At 40.9% G+C, this 24,039-nt stretch overlaps 2 protein-coding genes across 4 annotated transcripts in view; one reads left to right on the plus strand and one right to left on the minus strand.

Annotated features, from left to right (window-relative positions):
• Positions 1-15,317: 15,317 nt before the first annotated feature.
• CCDC59 (coiled-coil domain containing 59) lies at positions 15,318-22,381 on the minus strand. Its single transcript, XM_076333820.1, has 4 exons — positions 22,237-22,381; positions 20,586-20,808; positions 18,062-18,161; positions 15,318-15,563 (listed from the first exon to the last, which is right to left on the minus strand). The coding sequence occupies exons 1-4, from the start codon at positions 22,364-22,366 to the stop codon at positions 15,402-15,404; spliced, it is 615 nt and encodes a 204-aa protein (XP_076189935.1). The 5' UTR covers positions 22,367-22,381; the 3' UTR covers positions 15,318-15,401.
• A 132-nt stretch (positions 22,382-22,513) lies between these two features.
• METTL25 (methyltransferase like 25) overlaps positions 22,514-24,039 on the plus strand; it is a 64,591-nt gene continuing 63,065 nt past the window's right edge. For 2 of the 3 annotated variants that reach the window (XM_076333787.1, XM_076333805.1), the window contains exon 1: positions 22,514-22,772. In XM_076333787.1, coding sequence (XP_076189902.1) covers positions 22,514-22,772 — 259 coding nt within the window. Of the gene's footprint in view, positions 22,773-23,017; positions 23,033-23,121; positions 23,823-24,039 lie in introns of those variants that run through there. The other variant, XM_076333796.1, reaches the window with a different exon arrangement.

Genomic DNA, 24,039 nt, shown 5'->3' on the forward strand with positions numbered 1-24,039 from the left:
GCTATTTCAGGAACAAATGGATTAAAAAAATCGTAAAGGGCCCAAATTTTCAATAAATATTTCTACTCGCTACCTGGGGAAAAAGCAAAATGAGATACACATTGCATATTTCCCATTCAAAAAATGATTACTAAACAAGTTACTAGATGGGTAAAAAGCTGCTGGATGACTGCACTCAGAGGGTCATGGGATGCTACCTGGAGCCGGTGACAAGTGGAGTACCACAAGGGTCTGTCCTGGGACCTATCACGTCTAACATCTTTATTAGTGACCTGGACACCAAACTGGGGATACCAATCGACATGCTCAAAGGCAGGGCTGCGATTCAGACCTAGGCAGGCCAGAGGAATGGGCAAATAAGAATGTTAGGGACAAGGACAAATGGGAGTCCTGGACCTGGGCTGGAAGAACCTGATACCACACCATACGATTAACTCCTGAACTTGAAGGCAGAGCACCCTGACCTGGATGAAAACGCTGCTTCCATGGTCCAGAGTGACTTCAAGCAACAAGAAATTCCCAGTCTTCTTGTAATTTACACTGGGCTGTGAAAAGGAGCAGCAGAGTAGGACCAGTAATACAATTAACTTAATTCTCCAGAGGAATGAACTCCTGCCCACCTGTCCCTGGGTCAGTGCACAGGCTGAAACCCTCCCTCCGTAACCCCATCCAAAGGCTGCCCCCACTCTCCCCAGTGGACCAGGCATCCAAGACTCAGCTCTCATGTGATGCAGCAGAATAACCTGGGCTCAGATTGCCGTGAAAGTGCTGTGAGAAGGTCTGTAAAGAGACAGAAAAGACAAAAGTCTCATCCAGGGGTGGGATTGTTGAGACAGCATCCTTCGTAGCTCAAAGATACAAGAGAGAAAACACTAGCATGGAAAGGTTTAAAGTCCTAATGGGAAAAAAGCAGGGAGGCTAGTCAGGCTGGTCTGCTCAGTTGGGAACTAGCTGTGAAGCATTGGGTCAAATCGCCAGTGTCGTCAGGGTTGATGCGGCTAGTGGCAGACAGCAACTTGAAGCACAGAGGATGTGTAGTGGTGTCCAACCCTTCCCCCTCCTGACTGATGCCAGCCTCTCAGCAAAGGTTCTTCATGCCAGAGGTGGTGGGCACACTGATGCTTAGACTAACAGCTCATTAACTCCTAGCTATCTGCTATATGTTAACCAATAAATTTTTGCTTTGTACTTTAAAGGTGCATATATCCTGACTGCAGACTGCCTTTGTGCCTGGCTGAAGATGTGTGAGTGAACCAACCCAAAGAAGAGCTATAACAACACTGCAGCAGCACGGCAGTCACTTGGGTTAACCTTAGCGCACTGACTTGTCTCACAGATGGGTCAATATTTGCCAAGATTACACTTACTAATTGGAATTCCTCTGGAGACCTTCTCCAAGCATTTTCCAGGAAGAAGGAGCACAGAATAGGCATCTAGAGACAAAATTACGAAGCCTGACCTTGTGGTACTTGTGCCTCCATTAACTAGAGCTGACTACGAGGATATTTGTCAAGCCTCTAACTAGGTCTTATTTGACATTGTTTTTTCTTCCCACACAGTTCCACAGAGAAGACCTCATGCAAAGTTGTTTTGAGATATATCAACAGAGGAACAGTCAATGGCAGATGTCACTATCATTACAGCTGACAGATAGAGGTCCTGGGCTGAAACTGTGTCCAAGGCTCAGGAAAGCAGATTAGGCAGAGATTAGCAAATCCCAGCACCTCACAGCGCTCCATTAAAAATCCCTGTACATGTATGAAATGGATGTCAATAGACTGCTTCTGGCCCTCCACCCCCGGTTCTGTCTGCGAGGTCACCAGCCCTGTTGAAAACTCCTCCGGCTGAACCACTGCAGGGGGATGGAGGCACACCCTGTGTGTCATTTCAGGTTGGTCCCCAGGAGCAGAGGCCCACCTGGCTAAGAGCATTTGAGCTGCCTGTGACACTGGGGCCACCAGAATGTGCAGCCACAGCTGGCAGCACCTGTGGGAGAAGGCTGAACCCAGGGAAGCTGTGGAGTTGTGGTTATCGTCTGCTGCTGCTCTCAGTTTCTGTTGCAAGAAGGGCTGTTTGTTGATACTATTAGCCGGGCAGCAAGTTCAGATGAGAAATTGAGGGGTTGTGGCCAAGTCTCTTATTTAGCATGGGATAAGTGTATAACGTAGTGGAAAACAAGGTGTTGTGCAACCTACAATGGGTGTGGAACAGTTAGCCTTGCTCAGCTTTGGTGCCCCTATTAAGAGAAAAATGTTGATAAAATGGCAATTAACTCTCAGAAGAGCAAAAAAATTACTAAAGTAGACTCTACACTGCAAGATTTCAGGGTTTCCTTCTATGTAGATTAGGAAGTGTAATTACATATGTAACTGTTACAGTATTGTTTGTGTAACCGGCAAAGCTAGAGCAGGATATGGCCAAAATTGTAACTGGACAGCATAAAATTAAAAATAAGGGATACATCTGATCAGTTCACAAAAGTTTTCCATGGATCTTCTAATGCCAGAAGTAATTTCAAATTATGATTGGTGGGTTTTAAGGAAGGTGTGCCCAACTTCAATTAACAATCAAGTCTTACAGACTTCATTAAACAAGTCTACCCATTCTTGATCTTAATGTCCCTTCCGTTTTTTTTTACATTTATTAATCTATGAATTGCTATCTCCTGATGAAATTCAGCTCCATGCCTCCACCCAGTGGGCTTTTCTTAACCAAGAACAAAAAGAGCCCCTGAAAAGTGCTTGCACATATGCAATACGAGTGGAAGCATGGGTGCTGCAAATTATTTCTCTCCATCTTTTCTGTGGAGTGGCTCAGCTGAAATGTAGACAGGTATTTGATATTACCTTCTGAAGCTAGATAGCCACAAACGTGAGATGTTTAAAAATGTTTTTAAATTATCTTCATAATATGTTTGCTGTTGCTATAGAAACAGTCATTGGGAAACATCCAAAGCCAGTTGGCACCAGTGAAAACTTAAATTTCAGAGTGTTTTTTTTTTAATCTAAAAACCTGAAATTAGTTTCATGTTTTAAAATAAATACAAAACAGATTACAACACTGGCTTTTGGTCATAAATAACCCTTTGCTTTGTAGCACGTATTTTCCACACTTAAACTAAGGAGAAGTATTTTCTACATTTTTTTTCCAGTTGAGATTATTTAGCTACTTGCAATGGCATCCCTGTTTTAAACTGAAAGAAATATCCTGGATATATACCCTAAAATGCTTATGATAAAAGAAGTTCTGTAAATGTGAACTTATCTGTTAAATTATGTGAGTTATTTCATTACATATATGCACTGTTTTTGTAAAACAGTGGTTCATCTGAACCTGTATTCTGAATATTGTTTACATTAAGAAACACACATAGTTGTTATCAGTTCTCCCACCTGTGTGCGCCTTCCACCCCTTTCTCTTCTGTTGGGCCCCCAACTTTACTGTGATGTGTCACTTCCATTAAAAAACAAAGGCTTATGAGAAAGTGCACTCTTAATACATTAAAGAAGAAAACACAGTTTAGGGAAACGCTTTTGTCCCAAACCAGGAAGAACAAGTTCTCGTCCTCCATGCTGGTTAGAGAAGTAGAAAATACACTTCTCTGATCCCCCATCACTTTAACGATGGCATCTTCCTTACATCTATGTCATGGTTTAACCCCAGCCGGCAACTAAGCACCACACAGCTGCTCACTCACTCCCCCACAGTGGCGTGGGGGAGAGAATCGGAAGGGTAAAAGTGAGAAAACTCATGGGTTGAGATAAAGACAGTTTAATAGGTAAAGCAAAAGCTGCGCGCACAAGCAAAGCAAAACAAGGCATTCATTCACTACTTCCCACCGGCAGGCAGGTGTTCAGCCATCTCCAGGAAAGCAGGGCTCCATCACGCATAACGGTTACTTGGGAAGACAAACACCATCACTCCAAACGTCCCCCCCTTCCTTCTTCTTCCCCCAGCTTTATACATTAAGCATGACGTCGTATGGTATGGAATATCCCCTTGGTCAGTTGGGGTCAGCTGTCCCGGCTTCTTGTGCACCCCCAGCCTGCTCCCTGGTGGGGTGGGGTGAGAAGCAGAAAAAGCCTTGACTCTGTGTAAGCACTGCTCAGCAATAACGAAAACATCCCTGTGTTATCAACACTGTTTTCAGCACAAATGCAAAACATGGCCCCATACTAGCCACTATGAAGAAAATTAACTCTATACCAACCAAAACCAGCACATTCTAATACCAAAACCACTCCAGAATAAATCTCTTCTTTCACATACAATAGCCCTGCTACTATCTGCAAAGAACTGTGTACGATTTAGTAATACTACCATAGAACTGAAACTAAAAGGCAATGAAATTAAGGGATAATGAAAAGCTTTTCAGCCTGTAATTAATCTGCAACCGTTAACAGATGCAAAAGTCTGCAGTCTTCAGTACAAATTAGATTTTGGTGGAGTAGGAATAACACCCCAAACATATTAGATAATAATTCAAACTGCAAACAAGTCATACACTAATCATTTACTCTTTTTTTTATAGCACAGGTCAAAGAATAATTTCTGTATCAAGTTCATAATTTTTAGGAGACTACACCTTTTTGAGACACCTAATGCAAACTGACTGACAGAGATGCTTCTAGCTGTTCCTGCTTTTTGGTTTTGTTTTTTTTTTGTTGTTTTGTTTTGCAGTGTTGTGGGTTTTTTTACAGCTGCCTGAGGTAGCTTAATTTCACACTTGCCAAATGACATTCTGAGGAAATAAAAAACTATGACAGTCTTACCTGCACATTATAGTTTCAAGTTAAGCTCACTTCTGATTAGTTTTTTTTCTTTTTTTTGCTTTTCAGTTACAAGTTTTTCCTTAAATAGTAAATATTCAAAGTTCACCATACGAATGTTTTTGTTTTGCAAATCCAAATCCAAGGAAGGTGATGACCTATCGTAAAAGAGTTTACAATAAAGCCCACGAATCTTCAGAAAGTTAAAAATATTAAAAAATTAAGGGTGCTACTGTCAAAGTTGTGCCTATATATTATTTTTGCAAAATACCTCTACCTTTCAGAACCAAGGAAGTTGGCAAGCGATTTTCGTTTTCCTCACATACAGAGTATTAAACGTAGGTCCACCTTCTATTCAAAAAACCTTAGAATTTCACCAGTTGTGAAGGCTGAAGGTATGAGAAATATTCAGAATTTACTTAAAATTTAAAATATTCATGAAAAAAATCCTCCTGCTTGCTATTTACTGCCTGTGCTAACTCAGGATTCCCACAGAAATACGCTTAATTCTGACATCATCTGACAACGCACACAAAAATCTGGTGTTTCAGAAAGCTTCCAACATGGTACTGCCCTTAACGAGCTCCCGCTGTGCCTGCCTACCACCACGTAACCGCTCATTTGCTTTTATGGTGCAGTCAGGTGTGACGTAACGAAAAGTGCTCTGCCAGAAATAAATACAAATCGTAAGACTTAGGTTCCGACTTCAGAAAAACAACCAACCAACATAAGAGGTCAGAGGATGGACGGGGTAGCCTCTTATTTTCCTTTTTAGTTTCTCTTACTTTGCATGATTAACTTCAAGCATGTGCTTAAGCCCCACTGATTTACCGTGAAGCCCATGCCTAAGTGTGCTTGCTTCTGAGCTGAGATGGGCAGTGAGGACGCGGGTTGGAAGAGCTGTCCTGCCCCCGCTTATGCAGCTGAAAATTTGACAACTTGCTCTACTACTAAGTACGATGCAGAAGTGGAAGGTGTTCCCGTGTATGTTGTAGCTGTGTTTTGTCCCCTTTGTGCACTCCCAGTGAAAATATTTGTTAAATACAAAGTGTTTGCCATTTTTGGCATGATTCATCGCTCTTAGTGCAAAGGCAATTTATCAGTGTACTTCCACACATTATCTCCGTCCATTAAAGAACAGATTGCCTTCAGAGCAGAATACTGTAAAAAAGGATCGAGGAGCAACAGCTCATATACTTACAGGTTCAGAAAGTGAAATTACCACAAAATGATGTATATAATTGGTTTTAAAATAACACTGACAACAGCAATCACTACCACCTGAACAACAAGACATAGTTTTAACATCCTAAGGAATTGCCTGAAAATCAGACCAGTGTTTACAGATACACCTAGGTGTGGGTATGGATGTGTAACTTATATCCCCTTTCCTTTGCTTTAATCTTGAGCACAGTGCATATGAAATACTGTTTTGTGTTTTAAAACCTGCAGTGCAATTCAACATGTTGACACCTATACGACAATTATAAAAATCATACTTTGAATAAATTGATATTTTAATGTGTATGGGTTTATCAACCGCTAAATGTATTTTAATGCATACCAGATTATTTTAAGAGGAATTCTGTCTACCTCATTAAACCCAAACACCATTTCCCACCTAAGGTACCAGTTTTATTTATACTACCTAAAAGGAAAAAAAAAAGAAAAAAAAACCCTAAAATGAAATAAGTAGCAGAAAAAATCATAAATATCAGTAGAAATTGTGACACAGCATGAACTCATGCTTTTTATACCTATAATTTCTACAGATGGACCATTACTTGGAGAAATCAAAACAGCATGAAAAAAGCTTTCACTGCATTGTCTCTGAAGAATGAAATGTATGTGCCGTATTCAAAAGCAGAAATTATATTATAGCATATTTCTCTGAGATGACAAAAACGCACATTAATGATTATAGTGGAATATAAAACATCATATATTACAGCGTTATATCTGAGAGAAGACGTCCTACCTCCAGCAGATATATGCTCCATGATCCTAAGTGCAGAATGTTGCCTTTTTTTAGCTGTCATCAGAAAATAAGATGCAAACTGAAAAAGGACACCGAAGCAAAAGCAACTGCACTTATGAAAAATAAGCTTGGCTTTAATTTATTAACAGATAGGGTTATGACATATTTGGTGTTAGTGGACTTTTGTATCCAGTAATGTTGTCTGATGAAGTTTGATGACCTAACATTTTCAGATTGCTTTTAAATACCCAGTAGCGTGGATGCAGACTTGGATACTGTGCTGCCAACTGTCAGGGATGCTGAGCAAGCTAGTTTTGTGCCATGTATGTAAACATGCAGTAAAATTTCTAGAAGCTTCAAATGCTCAATATCTGTACAGATCAGCTGTAAAGCTTCCTGCCATAAATCTGACGAGTCTGGGCCAGATCAGACATACTGTGTGTGCACTGAATGCAGAGTTTGTATGTGCACAGTAAATCCTAAATGCTGAGACCAGATGAATTGCCTGCCAATGAGACAGCCATCTGCGGAGGGCAGCTACTTCCATTCCTCTCCGGAAAATCCTCAACAAAAATACAGCAGCCCTGTCATCAGGGAGCAAGCCTAAAACTGGCGTAGGTAGGAAACATAAATTATATCAGCCTGAAGACTGTTTTAATTATAAACACTCAATTGGTGTATACAGCTCTTGGGGAAAGAACACTTAACAGCACCAGCCTGAGTAGTCTGGTGGATACTTCTACATACAAAACTACAACCAGTCCTTGAAACTAAGAACAAATTAAAAAATACATTGTTAAGTATTCGACTGGGGACTCTATTCTGAAAAAAAAGTGTATTTATTTATTTTACCTTATATTTGATCTAACTTAACTGGACAATAAAAGAAATTGAACATAAATATTAACAACTGAATGATAAAACATGAAGGCCCTACTGTAGTCTAGCATTATCTTGCTACTGTACACGTTTCACCGCCTGGGTCTCCTTAAAGCAATCTAAGCCATATGTGTAACTGATTTGAGTTGGCCATTGTCCTAAAATATACTACATATTACAGTACAGTTTTAATTTTTTTAAATGTTAAATAGGAGGAGAATTATTTCTAGTTTCATGGCAGCATGCCTCTGACTTTTAGATTAGGATGACATGTCAGCAATTGTAGGACATGTACTTTCCGCCTGCTGTTGGCAGTTAATTTAAGTCCTAGTACTTTGTTGTATCACATAAGGGAAAAAAAGGGGAGGAAAAAAAGGGAAGAAAAAAAAATAAGGGAGGGAAAAAATGGAAAAAAAAAAAGCAGAGGAAAAAAAATAGGGGAGGGGAAAAAGGGGAGGGAGAAAAGGGGAGGGAAAAAGGGGGAGGGGGGAGGGGAAAAAGGGGAGAAAAAAAGGAGAGGGAAAAAAGGAAAAAAAGGAGAGGGGGGAAAAAAGAGAGAAAAGGGGAAAAAAGAAAAAAAAAACCCCTACCTTATTGTAAATCATTACTGTTTAACTGAAAAAAAAGGAGATATATATAATCTAGGGACAAAGAGAAACTACCGTAACAAAATTAACAGCACCCTGCTCAAAGGGAGCCAAGGAACACGGTACCCTGCTGCCCTGTCCTGGTCAGCTGTGTGTGATACATTCAGGACTGTTCTACTGTTCTATTGCTCAGAAAGCATTTTTCACTCTGTGTCTAAATTTTAACAGAACTGCGCTGTGAATCATGGACTCCTAATTAAGTGTTGTTGCCAAATGACCCTTGCAAAGGCTTCTTCAAGACACAAGACAGGATTCATCTCACCTACCCCTGGAAGAGTAGATGTTAGAACTAGTCACCATAAACTCCCTATGGATAGGTATGTATCTCTAGGAGTGATACCTGTGATTTATGTTCAGATGAGATTATTTGCCCCCTGATGGTATCCTCACTGACTACAGAAAACCTTTAGAACATTAGAGTTAGAATGTTACATTTATATTCTTAAAACAGGACAAATAGAACTGCCTTCGGTTTGTCAAAAAATATTTCAGGAATTCCCCGATCGTTGTCTTTACTTACTACTTTTCGTGTCTCAGAACACCTTCCACTACACGGCAGGGTCATCAGATGTAAACCCGTGACCTCTAAAATACACGAAAATAATAAACAACGCTCTTGTAGCTCCCTTATGTGTTGTTTTTTTTCCAAGTAACAAACACAGGAACAATGAAAAAAGTGCATCAATGTCATAGGGCAACCCAAGCCCATACTGCACCGTACTCTTGTTTTTGAGACCGCCCATGGACATAAATCTTCAATTCGTGAGACTACTACATTACAGTCACCCCTGTATGCTGTATGTTTCAACACTTGTACTGTTTATGGGTATTACAGAAGAATTAGCATCCATAGCTCCTGAATGCACACACCTGCATTTATTTCCATAATGCTTTTATTTGTTCACCGCTTCCCAAATTATTAGTGACAGCTACTTCAAAGTGAAATCCTGCTGGTAGCTACAGAACCACTACTCTTATGCATACCCCTTCTGCAGTTTCTATCATCTTCAGCATTGTCTGAAGTCACTTCGGATTAAACAGATTATTCCATTTCTGTGCACTTCTGTGGACTTCTCAGTTGAAAACACGAGCTGTAGGATTTCATGACACAGGGCACATTTACCACTAAAAATTTCTAGCTGCTGCATAGCCCTCAGGAAGAAAAGGGTTTAGCCACTATGGTCACAATAAATATAAGCACAGGACCTAAATGAAAAGGTCAGACTCTGACCTCCAATCTCTAGAACTCTCCTTAATCCCCTGAGCTATCCAAACATAATGGATAAAAGCAATCATCACGCTAAAAAGTACGTAAAAGAACCGGTTAGCTGTAGCCTGCTGTTACTTGTGACTACAGATTTTCAGTAACGTGGAAGAAAAACTAAATGACTTGATAAAATAACGGTATCTACATGAACTTATAATTTCTCCTCTTGGCACTGTCCTTGTAGCTAGATATCTATGTTCAATGCTGTGTATATATGTAATGAATAGTACTACTCTTCTTTTCTTCGTTTTAAAATAAATTGTTTCTTAGATTAGAGGGACAGTCTTAAAACACAGTATCAGCTCTCATAACCTGGTAACTATCAAGGGTCAAAAAGAGAGGTGTTTGTTTCTCGTTTCGTTCCAAAGAACGGCATTTATGCAGCGAGGAGCACATCAATGGGGAGTTCAGCCCACTCTGACACCCCATAAGCAGATCGGTGCAGCAGAGCCGTAACTATTTCATCTGCAGATCCTGGATTCCAGCACCAGAGCACCTACCGCGAGCAGAAGCCAGAGACTCTCCTTAGGGAAACAGTCTTTCTGCTTTTAGAACTTGGGGTTTTGGGACATAAATTGACTCATGGCAGTTAGAAGACAAAATAAAATTCAGCATTTTTGCATATAGATAGTTTATGTGCCACTTCTTATCACGTTATCTAGTGAGCAAGTGTGGACTGAAGAGGTTAGTAAAACATTAAGCTAGCCTAGTTTATTTTTATAATGTTTATTTTCTTTTTTAATTTGCAAAGTGGGATCCTCAAATATAGTTTCTCAACAGACATGTTTCCTCCACTGGGTTGATAGCAAGATATTAAAAAAATAGATACAAATGTGGGGATAATCTCTCTTTTGGGAAAATATATAAATAAATCCAGACTTGAAAATAACGATCCAAATTGCTATTAATTAAAAACTACGTAGAAGACAACAAAGTTCATGACAAAGCTATACACAAAAGGTAGAGCAATCAGCGTGTTGTAGGTCCAGTTACACAGCAGCTTTATGAATGGACCAACAATTATTTTACCAAGAGTTCTGACTGAACTACTTCAGATTTTTTTTTCTTTTTCACATCCCATTAAGGTTTTCTTTAGGGGAAAGTCAGCAAGCTAGCTGCATGGCTCTCAGTTCATTATTAACTACCCACTCAGCAATTTCCAGAAGGCATGCATAAGTTAATAAAAATTCTGCAGAAAATTGGTATTTCAGAGCTCTGTCCTGCCCTCACTGATTTTATTAAATGAAGTGCCTTTCCGTTTTTCTTATGCTCACAACACTTCGGTCCATTAATCCGTTTAGAACTGCTTCTAAACTCTTTGATTAATGACTTAAAACATTACTTTGTGAAAGCAGAAATAGACACCAAGATTACAATCAGGTTTTTAACTTAATGTTCTTCACCTAATTCTTAGTGCAGGCATAATTTATCAGACTGTAAAGGTAAAAAAATCCAAAGTCTACATTGTCCCACATTTCCAAAGCCTCAGTATCTTAACGGATGAAAGTTTTTGTTTTGTTTTTCCTATTAGTGGCAATAGGAAAAAAAGTCTTTTGAGATGGGTACGGGGTGAGACAGTCCCTGTACTGTCAAAGCCAGCTTAATGAGACGATCCATTTAAGTTACTATTACGATTTCCCAAGAAGTTAGCTGCAAAAGGAGCAAGGGAAGCTTCACATTCTGTTCCTCTGAACCAAAAAGAGAAAATGAACGTATTGTACCTGATGCTTTCTTCCCTCCCTTATTTCTGATTCACAGCTTCACTGGTCTATAATGAAAGGAAAAAAGACATGTCTGAAGTTGCCTGCATTCACTGACTATCCAACTTAAAGAATAAAATTTCAAACTGTGCAGCCCTATCCCTTCCACTTCATCTTACTCAGAAGACGTACTGGAAAGACATAACTATGCGAGATCTGCAGGCTTTCAGAGAATAGAAAACTGCTAGAGAAGTTGAGTGTGTGACTAGGAAAAAAAGAAAAAAAAACCGGCAACAGGACTTACGTTCCTCTTTTTCACATTTCAACATCTTCACTACATATTCACAGCGAAGTTTAATAAAACACAGTACAAGTTTAATATCCCATTGGACTAACTTCTCGTATGTTTCAAATTAAGACACAGTTGAAAGCAGCAGCTTTTACAGGCAGCCTCCATAAACTCATATAATTGCTATTGGACTATTTTCCTAGTGATCACCAGATCAAAAAAAGTAATTAGATCTTTATTTCCTTCCTCAAAACATTCCTTCCCTCCATTCTCCACGCTTTTCTCCATAAAAAGATGACGGGTCAGTTGTTACCATGCTACTCTGTAAATAAAAGCAAAGGTTCAATTCCCTTCTCTGCCTGTATGACCTCGAGCCACCCAGCGTCATCATTGCTGCATCGCTGCCTTCCAGTGGTACCAAATTAATTTCAGAGGCTTGACAGTGCAGGAGCGCAGGCTCAGGAAGCAGCTGAGACACTGGGCTGCACCGGCTCCTCGTGACTACCGTCCTGGGCTGCTACTTCATGGTAATCAGTAAAGGACAGTGTGAGGAAATACCTAATTTTAACTTCTTCCTTTTAGAATCAAGAATTCACTTCTGGTGGAAAAAAAGGTCTCTCGTATGAGAGTCTGTGAGAAGCTGGGCTTAGTCATAGCCCCTTTTTATCTTCAAATCAAATAAAGCTACGGAGGAGAGAAAGTGATGGGGAGAAATGACAGAAACTCCCTCTCCTCCTTCAAACCAGCAATGCTGGGGCTAAGGTCAGATACCGCACCGGGTTTTGATTAAGTGCTGTTGTGTTTAACCCGGCAGGCAGCTAAACACCCCACAGCCGTTTGCTCACTCCCCCTTGCCCCCCAGTGGGATCGGGGAGAGAATCGCAAAAAAAAAAAAAAGTAAAATTCATGGGTTGAGATAAAGACAGTTTAATAGGACCGAAAAGGAAAGGAAAAATAATAATGATAAAAGAATATACAAAATAAGTGATGCACAATGCAATTGCTCACCACCCGCCGACCGATGCCCAGCCAGTTCCCGAGCAGCGGTCACCGCCCTCTGGCCAACTCCCCCCAGTTTATATACTGAGCATGATGTCATATGGTGTGGAATATCCCTTTGGCCAGTTTGGGTCAGCTGTCCTGGCTGTGCCCCCTCCCAGCTTCTCGCTGGCAGGGCATGGGAAGCTGAAAAGTCCTTGACTAGTGTAAGCACTGCTTAGCAACAACTAAAACATCAGTGTGTTATCAACATTGTTCTCACCCTAAATCCAAAACACAGCACTGTACCAGCTACTAGGAAGGAAATTAACTCCATCCCAGCCAAAACCAGGACAGTGCTCTGCCTGATCAGGTTATCCGAAGCGCTGAGGGAAGAAGGAGGCATTTTCAGGTGCCTCTTCAGGAAAATCAGATAAACCTGGTCTGTTTCATATTAACTATCACCAAGAACACAGAATAAAGACTGAAGAGAAGGGCAACAATTAAAGTTAGAATGAGGCAAGATTAAATTTTAATGACCAGTACTGTGGAACAGATACTATGAATCCTGAATTTCTCTCAAAATTCTAATTCTTAAACAAAACCAGAGAATAACACAAGTAAAAAAAAATAGAGATTTCTTTTTAGAGCAGAATTCTGTTCTTTTCCACTGATCAACAACCGAGATTTCTTGTTGCTAAGGAGGAATGAAAAAACCAAAAGGGTAATTAACTTACTAGCTCGTATTACCTAGCCTACTCTCCAGGAAGAATCAAGCATATGGAATATTTTGATAGTAAAGTTTTCATTCAATTTAACACGAGAAAAAAAAAATCTGGATTTCAAATGCATCACTGAAACTTCATCCAAATGCTTTACAGATAAACACCGTATCTAAAAGCGTACTGGTACTTAGACTGCATACCAGTACCTATAGCGATACCAGTAATCCAGGATGGCCACTGACCAATGGAATTACTGGTCTAAGCCTTACGGTTTTCCGAAGTCTTTCCAGACAGCTGACATCATGGCAAACATCTGCCCAGTAAGTATGTAAGTGAACTGATGGCAAACTGAGGTCTTTTTAAGATGACAATTCAGAATACTTGTATTTAGCATTTCCTTAGCCAAAGAATGATAAAAGATCATATAGAGTCGCAGACACACGCAAACAAAAAATGGAAGAACTTCAACCATGAATTCACACGGAAGATGTTTCATGTTATTCACAAGGTACACGAAGCTAACTTTTTAAGTCTTTTGCGTTACTGATAAAAAAACCTAATAATTGCAAATAGTTGCGGTTTGCATTTTTTAAAATAAAAGCTGACAGCCTAGAATGACGAGAATGGAAACAGACTGTGTATGCCAAAACTTGCCTTCCCACTTTCTGGGCACCTTGCAGATTTCTGCTCTTTAATATTTCAGCATGAAGCCATTCAAAATTGGCAATTACAGTAATTATCAGGAAAAAATATGGAAGGAAAGGTATAAAACAGAGTAAGCATGTCAAATTTACACTCCCTTTCTCTCCTAGAATGGACATGCCCGTTTCAAGAAAAGCACCCACATTTTCTGTCGGTGCACTACCTTATGACTTGTGTTCAGTTTTTCCTAAATGACATCACAGCACAAGGATTCAAAGCCTTGCAAAAAGTATAACAAGCTGAGGTTGAAAAAGCCTCAGGATACTGACACAAGAAACATTTTAGATAACTCAAACTCCTAAACTGTTCCTCATTTAACAGTGCTTGTCATACAGTTCAAAACTATTTATTTTTTCCATGTATTTTAAATAAGGATTTTTTTTTTGCAGTTGGCATCGACTTCTAAATGAGATAATTTAATACAGTAAACAATTTAATACTGTAATACTGTAAATGTATTGCAAATCTTACAGAGCATGTCCTGAGAAATTTACTCCAAGGCATTCCTTACTTTGATGTCTAAACAGTCTTTACTATATGGAAAAAACCCCTCAGTATTATTCCTTGGCTGCCAAAGTAGACTGAGATAAAGGCAAAGTATAATAGTATTCTCCTGTATAAACTTAAGGAAAATAGTTAACTTGCTTTACTGCAAACTTACTAGTCTTACTAAGAATGCTTTCATTTTATTAGGCCAAAAATCACTCATTGCATCTCCAAATCAAGATTTAAAAGAATTCCTTTTCTAAAATGTTCTGAAGAACAAAGATTAGAAACTTGATATATGCAGCATACCAAAACCTCAACCCATCTACCTGATCCATCATAGCTAGAAAGTTATACTTAGTTTATGAACAAAATAAATCACCAAAGTATAAGTCACCAAGCACAAAGTATATGTTAAGTCTACACGATCTTCACATTCAAACCATTTTTGGACCTTTGGTAAGTTTTATTCTTCGTGGAGAAGGATAAATAATAGCCATCCAAGTATAGATTATGTTCTTTGTTTTCATGTGCCAAACCCTACCCGATAGCACACAAAACACACTCCTAGCCTTGGCAGTTCATGATATACCAATTACATAGCATGTATCATTTTACTCAAGTAAGCGTAATTTTAGTAGTCACAACCGCAGGAAGTGTTAGAGCTAGAAAACAAATGCTTTACACTATGCAGATTTATGTTGAGATGGCACTAGGCTCTAACAATTTGGAATTCAGGATATTGCATAGCTAATAGAATTTAAGTTTAGAAATACAGACCATGTGTTTTCAAGGTACCAGATCTCTCTCACTCTCAGCATAGGATACATATTTTCAGGATGAATATCCTCCGCTATTGGACTGATGAGCTAAATCAAGCCAATGACAGAAGTCATATAGAAGCAAAAAGACATTATTTATTAAAATTAATAAAATGTCCACAAGTAACTCAAGACCTGTAACTAAGATGTATGCAGAAGTTTATGTATTTTGCTGTATTTTCTGAAGAAGAAACTCCATTTGTAAGTTTAGGTTTGGCTGTCCTCTTTTCGTCTTCTTACTCAGTATTTTATAAGCTTCCATTTTCTTTTGCTTGTACAATCGTTGAGCTGCTTCTCTTTGTTGTTTTCTTTTTTCTGCTTCCTGAAATTAAACAGATACGATTATGAAACAATTACATACCTTCTGTAACTATGAAGCTATCTATAAGCAATAAAATTTCTTTTTGTAAAGATACTGGCAACTAGGTATTGTACTGACACTAGAAACACCATTACTTAAAAGCTTAATCAGGACTCTCTTTCAGCGCATACTGCAATCAAAACGTATTGTATTGCCTAAAGCTTCAAGAGAATAGCCAAGTTTTCTTCAGGAGAACATCCTACAGTAAGGCTCGTCACTAAAATACGTACTACTTCCTTTCTGCGAAATGAGCTCTTTGACTTTTTTCCTTAAATGACAGTGACAAAAATTTCCCACTTTCTCCTCTTGAGTGCAAGAAAGAAAGAAAGAGTTTGATCCAGCGGCCCCCATGTAAATGTCTTGCTGATCCAGATGTGCTAGGATACTGGCCACATCTGCATGGGACTGGCAGATAGGATATGGGACATATCTGGGGCTGGAAGCTGGGCAAGTTTGTGATACTAGGACAGCATCGCAAGCAGCATTACCCAGGGCAACTTAATCAGGACCAAACTATTAGTGACATGTCCTCTTCGAAGCAACACAGACTGCTGTCTTTACTAAGAGAGAGAGAAAAAAAACCCTAACCAAATTTCCAACCGTACAAACTTTCTGTGTTGAGGAGACAGCACACATGCAACCAAGACACTAATGGAGGCAGTTACACTATATGGATAATGATCATGATACTACGTTCAGTTTTTATCAAACAGCTTACACCCCCTTCTCTAGTGTCCTAATTTTAGTAATTTGGGCGAACATCCACAACAAGCAAGCTAACTAGCTTGCTTCACTTATGTCCTACCAAAATATGCAAGACATCACAATTATGTTATTGTCTTCCATGACATAGCTGGCTTCTGTGATGTACAAAAATTAGTAAGAATGCTCTGTGACGTAGAATATAAAATTAACCAGAAATGACCCAAGAAAATACTTCTAAATAGAAATCTAAGAGGCTTCTGGGGGCGGGGAAAAAAACAAACAAATCTGCAAATATAACATCTCTCCATTCAGAATGCTTCACGTATTTCACCTTAACAATGATTAGTATCATTCATTCCTTTTTTAAAAAAAAAAACAAAACAAAACAGAGTAGCATCAACTAACTTACCTGTAATTCACTTCCTATCTAATAATTTTACTGCTGCTTGGCATACTGTTGTAAACAACATTCACTTAAGCTACCGACCAAATGCTTACTCAAAGCAAAAACATTCATCTTTCTTAGGTAGTTGTTACTTACGTTTGTGTTTTTTCTGATCTCTACTAAATCCTAGCTTTTTTATACAGTGTGGAGGCCAAAACTGTGCCTTTAAGCTTATTTCTTTCCCCAAAATAAATAACAGTAAATCCAGTGTTTGCTAACATACATGACGGTAAAGTATGCGATCACCATACCAGTATTCCACATAAATGATTGCTGTTATTGTGGCACTTAGCTACTGTTTGTTTTGCCTAAATATCTTTAGTAAGACCAAAAATGCTAACACCTCCCCTCAGGCAACTCTTACATGCTGCTCGAAGAAAATTCCTTGCAGTCTTCCTGGGTTTTTGTTTGTTCCTATTTCCTCTAAATAAGGTGGTCATAGTATTGATTTCTTTTAGCATGATTCAAAAAAAGAAGTTCGCAGCTGAACAATCATGTAACTCGCCCAGAATCACGGATCAGCTTGCATAAAACTACTCTAGTTTTCAATACAGCTAAACTGAAGAAATAATATATTTTATCCAGCTATGTATTCATGTTAATATTTATACAGCAATTACTGAAATTTAGTTTGTGAGCAGCAAGTTACACAACTTCTACAATGTTACAATGTGTGCCATTTTACAGGGCAACGAACAACGTACTGGGAGAGAACAGAACTAATTAAATAAGGATGTCTCAAATAAACAACTCAACTGAGTTATTCAACAATGATAATATTAAGATACGCCCTGTAAGAGTAAGTCCCATTAAATTAGAACGAGGGAAAAAATACTAAAGATTTTGGCCATGGATACGATTACATTTAATTGTTTCACTCTTGGTCAAAGCACATAAAAAGGTAAAATGAAGACTGCGTTATGGTACCACCATAATGAATAGGATGGATATTTCATTTTTCATCACAAAATGATGGTGGTGTTGTTACTTCCCCTTCTACAATATTTTAAGAGGCCTAGTATAATCCACTGGGATACGCAGATCAAGCTCTAAGTTTTTCTTGATGTACCAACTGACATAATAAAATCCCATTAATGGCAACTGCAAGACAAAAACAGTAAGAACAAAGACAATGATAACCTTGAACACCCGCATGCCTGAATGTTACTGTCAAGTTGAAAAAGACTGAAAGAATACCAATACCTGTGTTCCTCTCCTATGGTCCTATTTGGATCCAGATGGAAGACTGACAGGCAGAAATGGTATTAATCTAGTCTACAATCAAGAAAGATCTCTGTTTAAGATTTACCTCTCTCTTTCTAGCACGCTCAGCCTTTATTTTCTCATATTCTTCTTTCGCCTTCTGATTGGACGTCTTCTTCTTAAACTTCCCTTCAGTCATAACTGACCTATGAGAAAAAGTACATGTACTCCAGATACGGACTATCACCAAGCAGACATAACCATATATCCCATAGCCACTGCAGAAGCAGAGTATAGTCTTCCACTCTTCCAGTGTTTTTTGCATCTTTGGGGAAGTTAATTAGAAACACAGATTACCTAAGTGACAAGCAAGGCTCATCCCTCTACACTGAACGGATACCTATTTGCACTACTCTTACATGATACCCAACACCACTACACGTCATGTAATGGGCGTCTAGCATGAAAACACAGCAAACTGAACTCCTCCAATGCCAAGTGCGCTGAAGACTGGACTGCACGGAACTTTCAGTAACACATATACCTTACCTGCTGGATCTTCACATGGATGGTGTTTCACGAAGTTTAGAGAGTGCCTAAAAGATGGGTTTTTCCCATCATACTCGCTCTTCAGAGCTAGAAAAACTGAATGCACTAGCTTAGAGCAGTATTATCTCTTTCTAGTTCCGACATACAGATGCAACTGCAGAGACATAAGGACAGCCAGCTGTTAGCAGATTGCCTGCCAGAGAAGTCAGGCTGACACGGCAAGGTGAAAAAGCACAGTAGCCTTTCTAAAAGTTTCTTCTTGAAGGAGATGGTATATTATTGTCCCTAATGTTCTGAAATTAGGAACTGAATTTTCCTTCCCAATTTCAGTATAAAAAGCTGCCCAGGTATCTTTCTAAGAAAACAGCAAAAGAAAACCGGTGCCATTTGTCTGGCATTTACTGTCACACTACTTTGAGTGGATTTTTCTGGTTATTTAGTTCTAAACTTTTTTTCTGATTTACAATAAAGCCATTACAAAACCAGTGACATTTCACACTTGAAAAACATAAGCTTTGCTAGACAGTTAACAGCTGTTCACAAAATAAGGTTTTGATTACTCTATTACTCACGCTGCAAGAAATTGAGAACTAGCCATCATCATCTAGGACATTTCAGACAGATGATCAAAAAGGAAAGTGAAGGTATCTACTCACTTTCTCTTCAGGAGAAAGAAAAAAAAAAAATCTTTGCCTTATTCTCATCTCCATCTTGTGGCGATACTGTGTAATGACACCTCATCTTCTCCGAAGTACAAAACTACATTAATTGCAATATATGCTAAAATAGAATTACATAACCGAAGTCTTATTTTCCATCCCCACAGAACACTGCAGTCTACCTAATACTCTACGCATCACCCCACTTCACAGATTAGCAGTCACATTTTTGCAGAATTATTAATTCTGGTTTACAATCACAATGAACATAATTTAAGCAAAATTAAAACCCCCTCTGGTTTAAAGAAAAACAGTCCTATTTCAGACATCCCCACGAATAAGCTGCCTATTCCAGACAAAACTCTACCTTTCTCCCACTGCTGGGCTTAGATCTGACTGCCTTTCCCCCCTCTCCCGAGCATTCTTCCCAGGAAAGTTTAGATGTAGATACACCTTGGGATTCAAAGCCTTTCGGCACTCCTTGTACTGGGGACAAAAAGGCATTATCTCAATCACTGCACTTGAACGCTGTTTAAAAACACTGCCATGACAATGTTAGACCTGAGTGACTACTGCTTTTCATTTTACTGACATACCTAATCAAGATTTCAGGGGGAGTTATTGTCACACGGGGAAAAAATGGTTTAAGCTGTCTGACATTTGTTAGACCGCAAATTAAAAACTCCATTTGACTTTTCCCAGTTATTGTAAGTAAATTTAAATCAAAACAAAAACCCAAAAAACCCAAACACCACTAGCAAACTATTATGACATCTCTATTATTTAAAATTATTACTTCCATCAAGAACACTTTACTGCCTTAAGGTTTTACTAAATCCTCCCTTTCATTTTTTTTTTAAGTTCACAGTTAAAATCCCCCCAAAACTAGCCATACCACAAAAGAATAACTGCACGTAATATCGCTCATTCTAGCATAAAACCAGTGCAATATGAAGAAAAAAACTTATCAAACTGGGAAGAGAAAGATAATGTAAAAAATGTTCCTGAAAAATGACATTAATTTAAAAATACTGAGAATCAATTCAAAGGAAAACTCTGTAGACTCAAAAGCACACTACCTGAAATGCAGGCTCTTCTCTTTGTAGACATGGTAAGAAATTGGCCGAACACATACTGCTCTTGGGCTGAACCCTATCCTTAAAGTACAACGGTAACTGTCATATTATTTCTGTGGAATCAAGCCCTGAACTTCACCAATTTTGCTTTCTGATTCTGATGCAAATACAACAAAGCTGTATGTCTAAATTTTCTAAAAATTAGGAAAAACATTTAAGACCTAATGGCATTTTTTTTAGTAAAGCACATCACTGTACTGAAGTCCATGTAAAGTATAAGACCTAAAAAATTTCTTGAACGATGGAAACAATTACTTTTTTCTAGAGACGTATTTCAAAAACTTACTCTACTGCTTTGTTAAGTTTTTCTTCTGATAAAACTGAATCGCCGGGAGCTCTGCGCCGTTTCTTAAGCATTTCTTCCTCCGCTAGGTAAAGATGTTTCAAGTGCTCTGGATAAGTATCGGTAAACTGATTATCCTCTTGTGAATGGACCTTTCTTCCCTTTTTCAATAACTTCCTGTATTGTCTTTCGATCTTTTGTTTTCTCCGAAATGCAAATCCTCGTCCTGAAAACATAAGAAAAAGGGTTAAATACACCTGCATTGAAGTAGTGCCAAACCATTCAATTGTTGCCAGGATCATTTCAATCCGTTTTCTTTCCAAAACAGACAAAAACACTATATGTGCTAATTTTAATAAGGAGCAGTCAAAAATTCAAGGAAAAAACACTGTTATAGATCTGTCCCCTACTGTCGCATTGCAGCTTGTACGGATTTACTGAAAATTATCGCCTAAACCCTTGAGAGAACATGTCATTGCAAACGTACTACTTAATGCACACTCAACATTATACACCTTTGTCGATGCTTTTCGAATCCAGTGAAAAGATGTATTAACATTTCACTTCTCTCCCACTTTTGACAGCTTCATAAGCAACATCAAGATAGATTCCTAAAGATATTCTCAAGAAGACAACGATAATAGTAATGCTGGCTGCTTAAGTAGTCTGCAACTGTAATGCCACAGGGAAAAAAGTCACTAAATCACTGTATTATACTATATTAATATTCCATTATATGTTTTCACACAAATAGTGTTGTTATTGCTACTACCTTCTTTCTACACCTGTCCAGGAAGAGCTTTTCTACAACTTCAAAAGTATGCGACATCACAGAGTGACTTAGCCTTAAACGAAACATCAGATAATGGTTGTTTCAGTCTCAATCATTATATAACCACTTAGCAATCTTAAGTTAAACATGTTTTTTCCCTAACATGTTAATGTGTTAATTTTTATCGCATTAGTCTTAAGAGCTACTGACTTTTATAACATTCATTAACAAAATAGTTTCTAAAGGCAGCAAGTCCAAATTAGTGCCAACTTTTCCTTTGATTCTTTCACCAAAGCTGAAATTTCAGGAAAGTGCTGCAAAAGCCGATGCTCTTTTTGCTATCCGTTTATTTTTACATTTGCATAACTACCTGTCAACAGTCGGAAGCTGTTTCCAAATATGCTTCTACTTCAAATACACAGCTTCACAGAAAACCGCAAGTGAGTCCTAAAACGGAGAACCATCGCTACCCGTCCCGAGCGCACCACCAAAAACGAGCAGGCTCGGCAATCCCGCGGTCCGGGAGCTGCGGCTGGACACAGGCTGTCCCCAGCCAGCCTCGCAGCCACCGGCCCCGAGCCGCCACGGAGCACCCCTCGCCGATGACGTTCCACTGGCGTAACGTGCGTTTAACCACCCCTCGGGCAGCCCGCGAGGACGAGTCTCCGGGCTCGGCGACACGTAACCCCTCACTAAGGCGGGCAGGGCTGGCCCCGGCTCGGGCCGCCAGGGCCGAGCCAGCTCAGGGCGCGGCGGCAGGCCAAGGGCCGCGACCAGCGGGGCCGGGCCGGGCCGGGCCTCCCTCGGCGCCGTCTCTCCCGCCACGACGCCACCTCAGGCCCGCCGGGGGCCAGTCGCGGCTGCTCCCCGCCCTCGACTCACCCTCCTGGACGCTGCCCATGACGTCGCGCAACAAGACGGGCCTCCACAGCCGCTTTCGGCGGGGACCGCGGGCGCCGGCGCCCGCATTTTCCGCCGCCGGTCCCGGCCCGCCGCGCAGCGCCGCCGCCATCGCTCTCCCGGCGTCGCGCAGCGAGAAACGTCACCGAGCTGCGCCGCCACCACTCGGCGCTCGATTCACCCGCCTCCGCAGCCGGCAGCGGCGGCCCGGCCAGCAGCCCCGACGAGCCGAGCGCAGGCCCCGGCCTTGCGCGGCGCCATGTGGCGGCCACCCGGCGCGCTGCCGCCCCAGCCGTCTCCGGCGGCGGCGGCGGGGACGCTGCGGCGCGTGGCGCGGTTCCTGGCGCGCGCGCTGCCGCTGTGCCGCGCCCACACGGTGGAGTTCTACACGCGCGGGCTGTGGGACCGGCTGGTGGCGCCGCGCCCCGCGGACGTGCTGGAGGCGCTGCGCGCCGCCGGGCCGCTGGCGCTGCGGCGCCCCCTGGGGGAGGCCTCCGGCGCCGCGGCGGCGCTGTGGGGTGAGTCGCCGGGGCGGGGACGGGGCCCGGGGGTCCGCGGGCCCCGCGGGGGGGCCCCGCTGTGGGGGCGGGAGCCGTCGGGGCGCGGTGCCGGTGGCGTTCACGGCGCCGTTGCTCGGGGAGGTGTAACGGCCCACAGAGGTGTTGGGGCACCGCGGGCTCCCGCGGCAGCGCAGCGGCCTCCTCTTGCGCGTGGGCTGCTGGGGCCACCCGTGGGCCTCTCGGGGGCTCCCCGCTTCCAGCCGCCTCGTGCTCCACAGGTGACATCGGTCTCTTTTCTCGCTCTTAAGACCTCCTCGTTGTCCTCCTAGCTATCTTTAAAATTATCTTCCTTGCTTTAATAAAACAGGGGAATTTCACACCACTCTGCTGAGCTGCCTTTTTTTTCCCCCCTACGTCTTGACCCGTCCTGCGGCCATTCCCGTGTCGCTCCCTTAGTCTGCCTTCAGCTGAAGCCGTTTCTGCTTTTTCGTGCCTGCGTTTGCACCGGCGGCGCTCATCTTCTCCAGGGTGACGGGATGCACTGGTCTGATACCGTCACGGTTCAGATGAAGCGTAGCCGTGGTGAGAGGAATTGCACTTTTAGGAGGCTCTCGGTAGCGACGGTTGTGGTGACGGTCTCATTTTATAAATTTAATCCTGTTCGTTTAGAAATGAAATGAAACTCCTCTAACTGTCTGACTCCTTCGCGCTGGCTAATTTCTGAAGAACAGAAGTGAAATGAACCACGTGAATGGAAAGATGTAACAGTTAAAAGTCCTCCAAATGTTGAAACTCTGGAAATGTGGAGGACAGCTGGAAAAGGCTTAAACACCGCTTTCCTATATGTCTGTAATAGTGAGTGTCTGGCAAAGGAAGACAGAAAGCAGTTTTATTTCTGACAAGACCTATTTAAGAAGCACTTCATATTTTTAGTAATTTTCAAGTAACTCAAGAGGAGGCCAGCTATGAAACTGTATTACTGAATTTACGGCAGTCCAAGTAGAAGGGAAGCATACCAGTAACACGCTTTCAGGCAGAGCACAGAAATGAAGATAAAGCATCTGAAAGGTATGTTATTTGGGGGGACTGAGCCCCAGCAAAGAGAGAGTTTCAAAACTAAGGTAGAATCTTTGACAAAGATCTTAGCCGAGAAAAACCTGCGTCGTGCCAAAGCTTATGGAGCGTAGATAGCTCTCGCGTAGCGTTAGCGCTGAAATGCTACATGAAATGACACGTGAGACAGGAAAGCACACCGAGTGTAACAGAAGGGTCCGCAGAAAGTAGC

The sequence above is a fragment of the Aptenodytes patagonicus genome, chromosome 1, assembly GCF_965638725.1.
Source record: "Aptenodytes patagonicus chromosome 1, bAptPat1.pri.cur, whole genome shotgun sequence".
NCBI classification, from domain to species: Eukaryota; Metazoa; Chordata; class Aves; order Sphenisciformes; family Spheniscidae; genus Aptenodytes; species Aptenodytes patagonicus.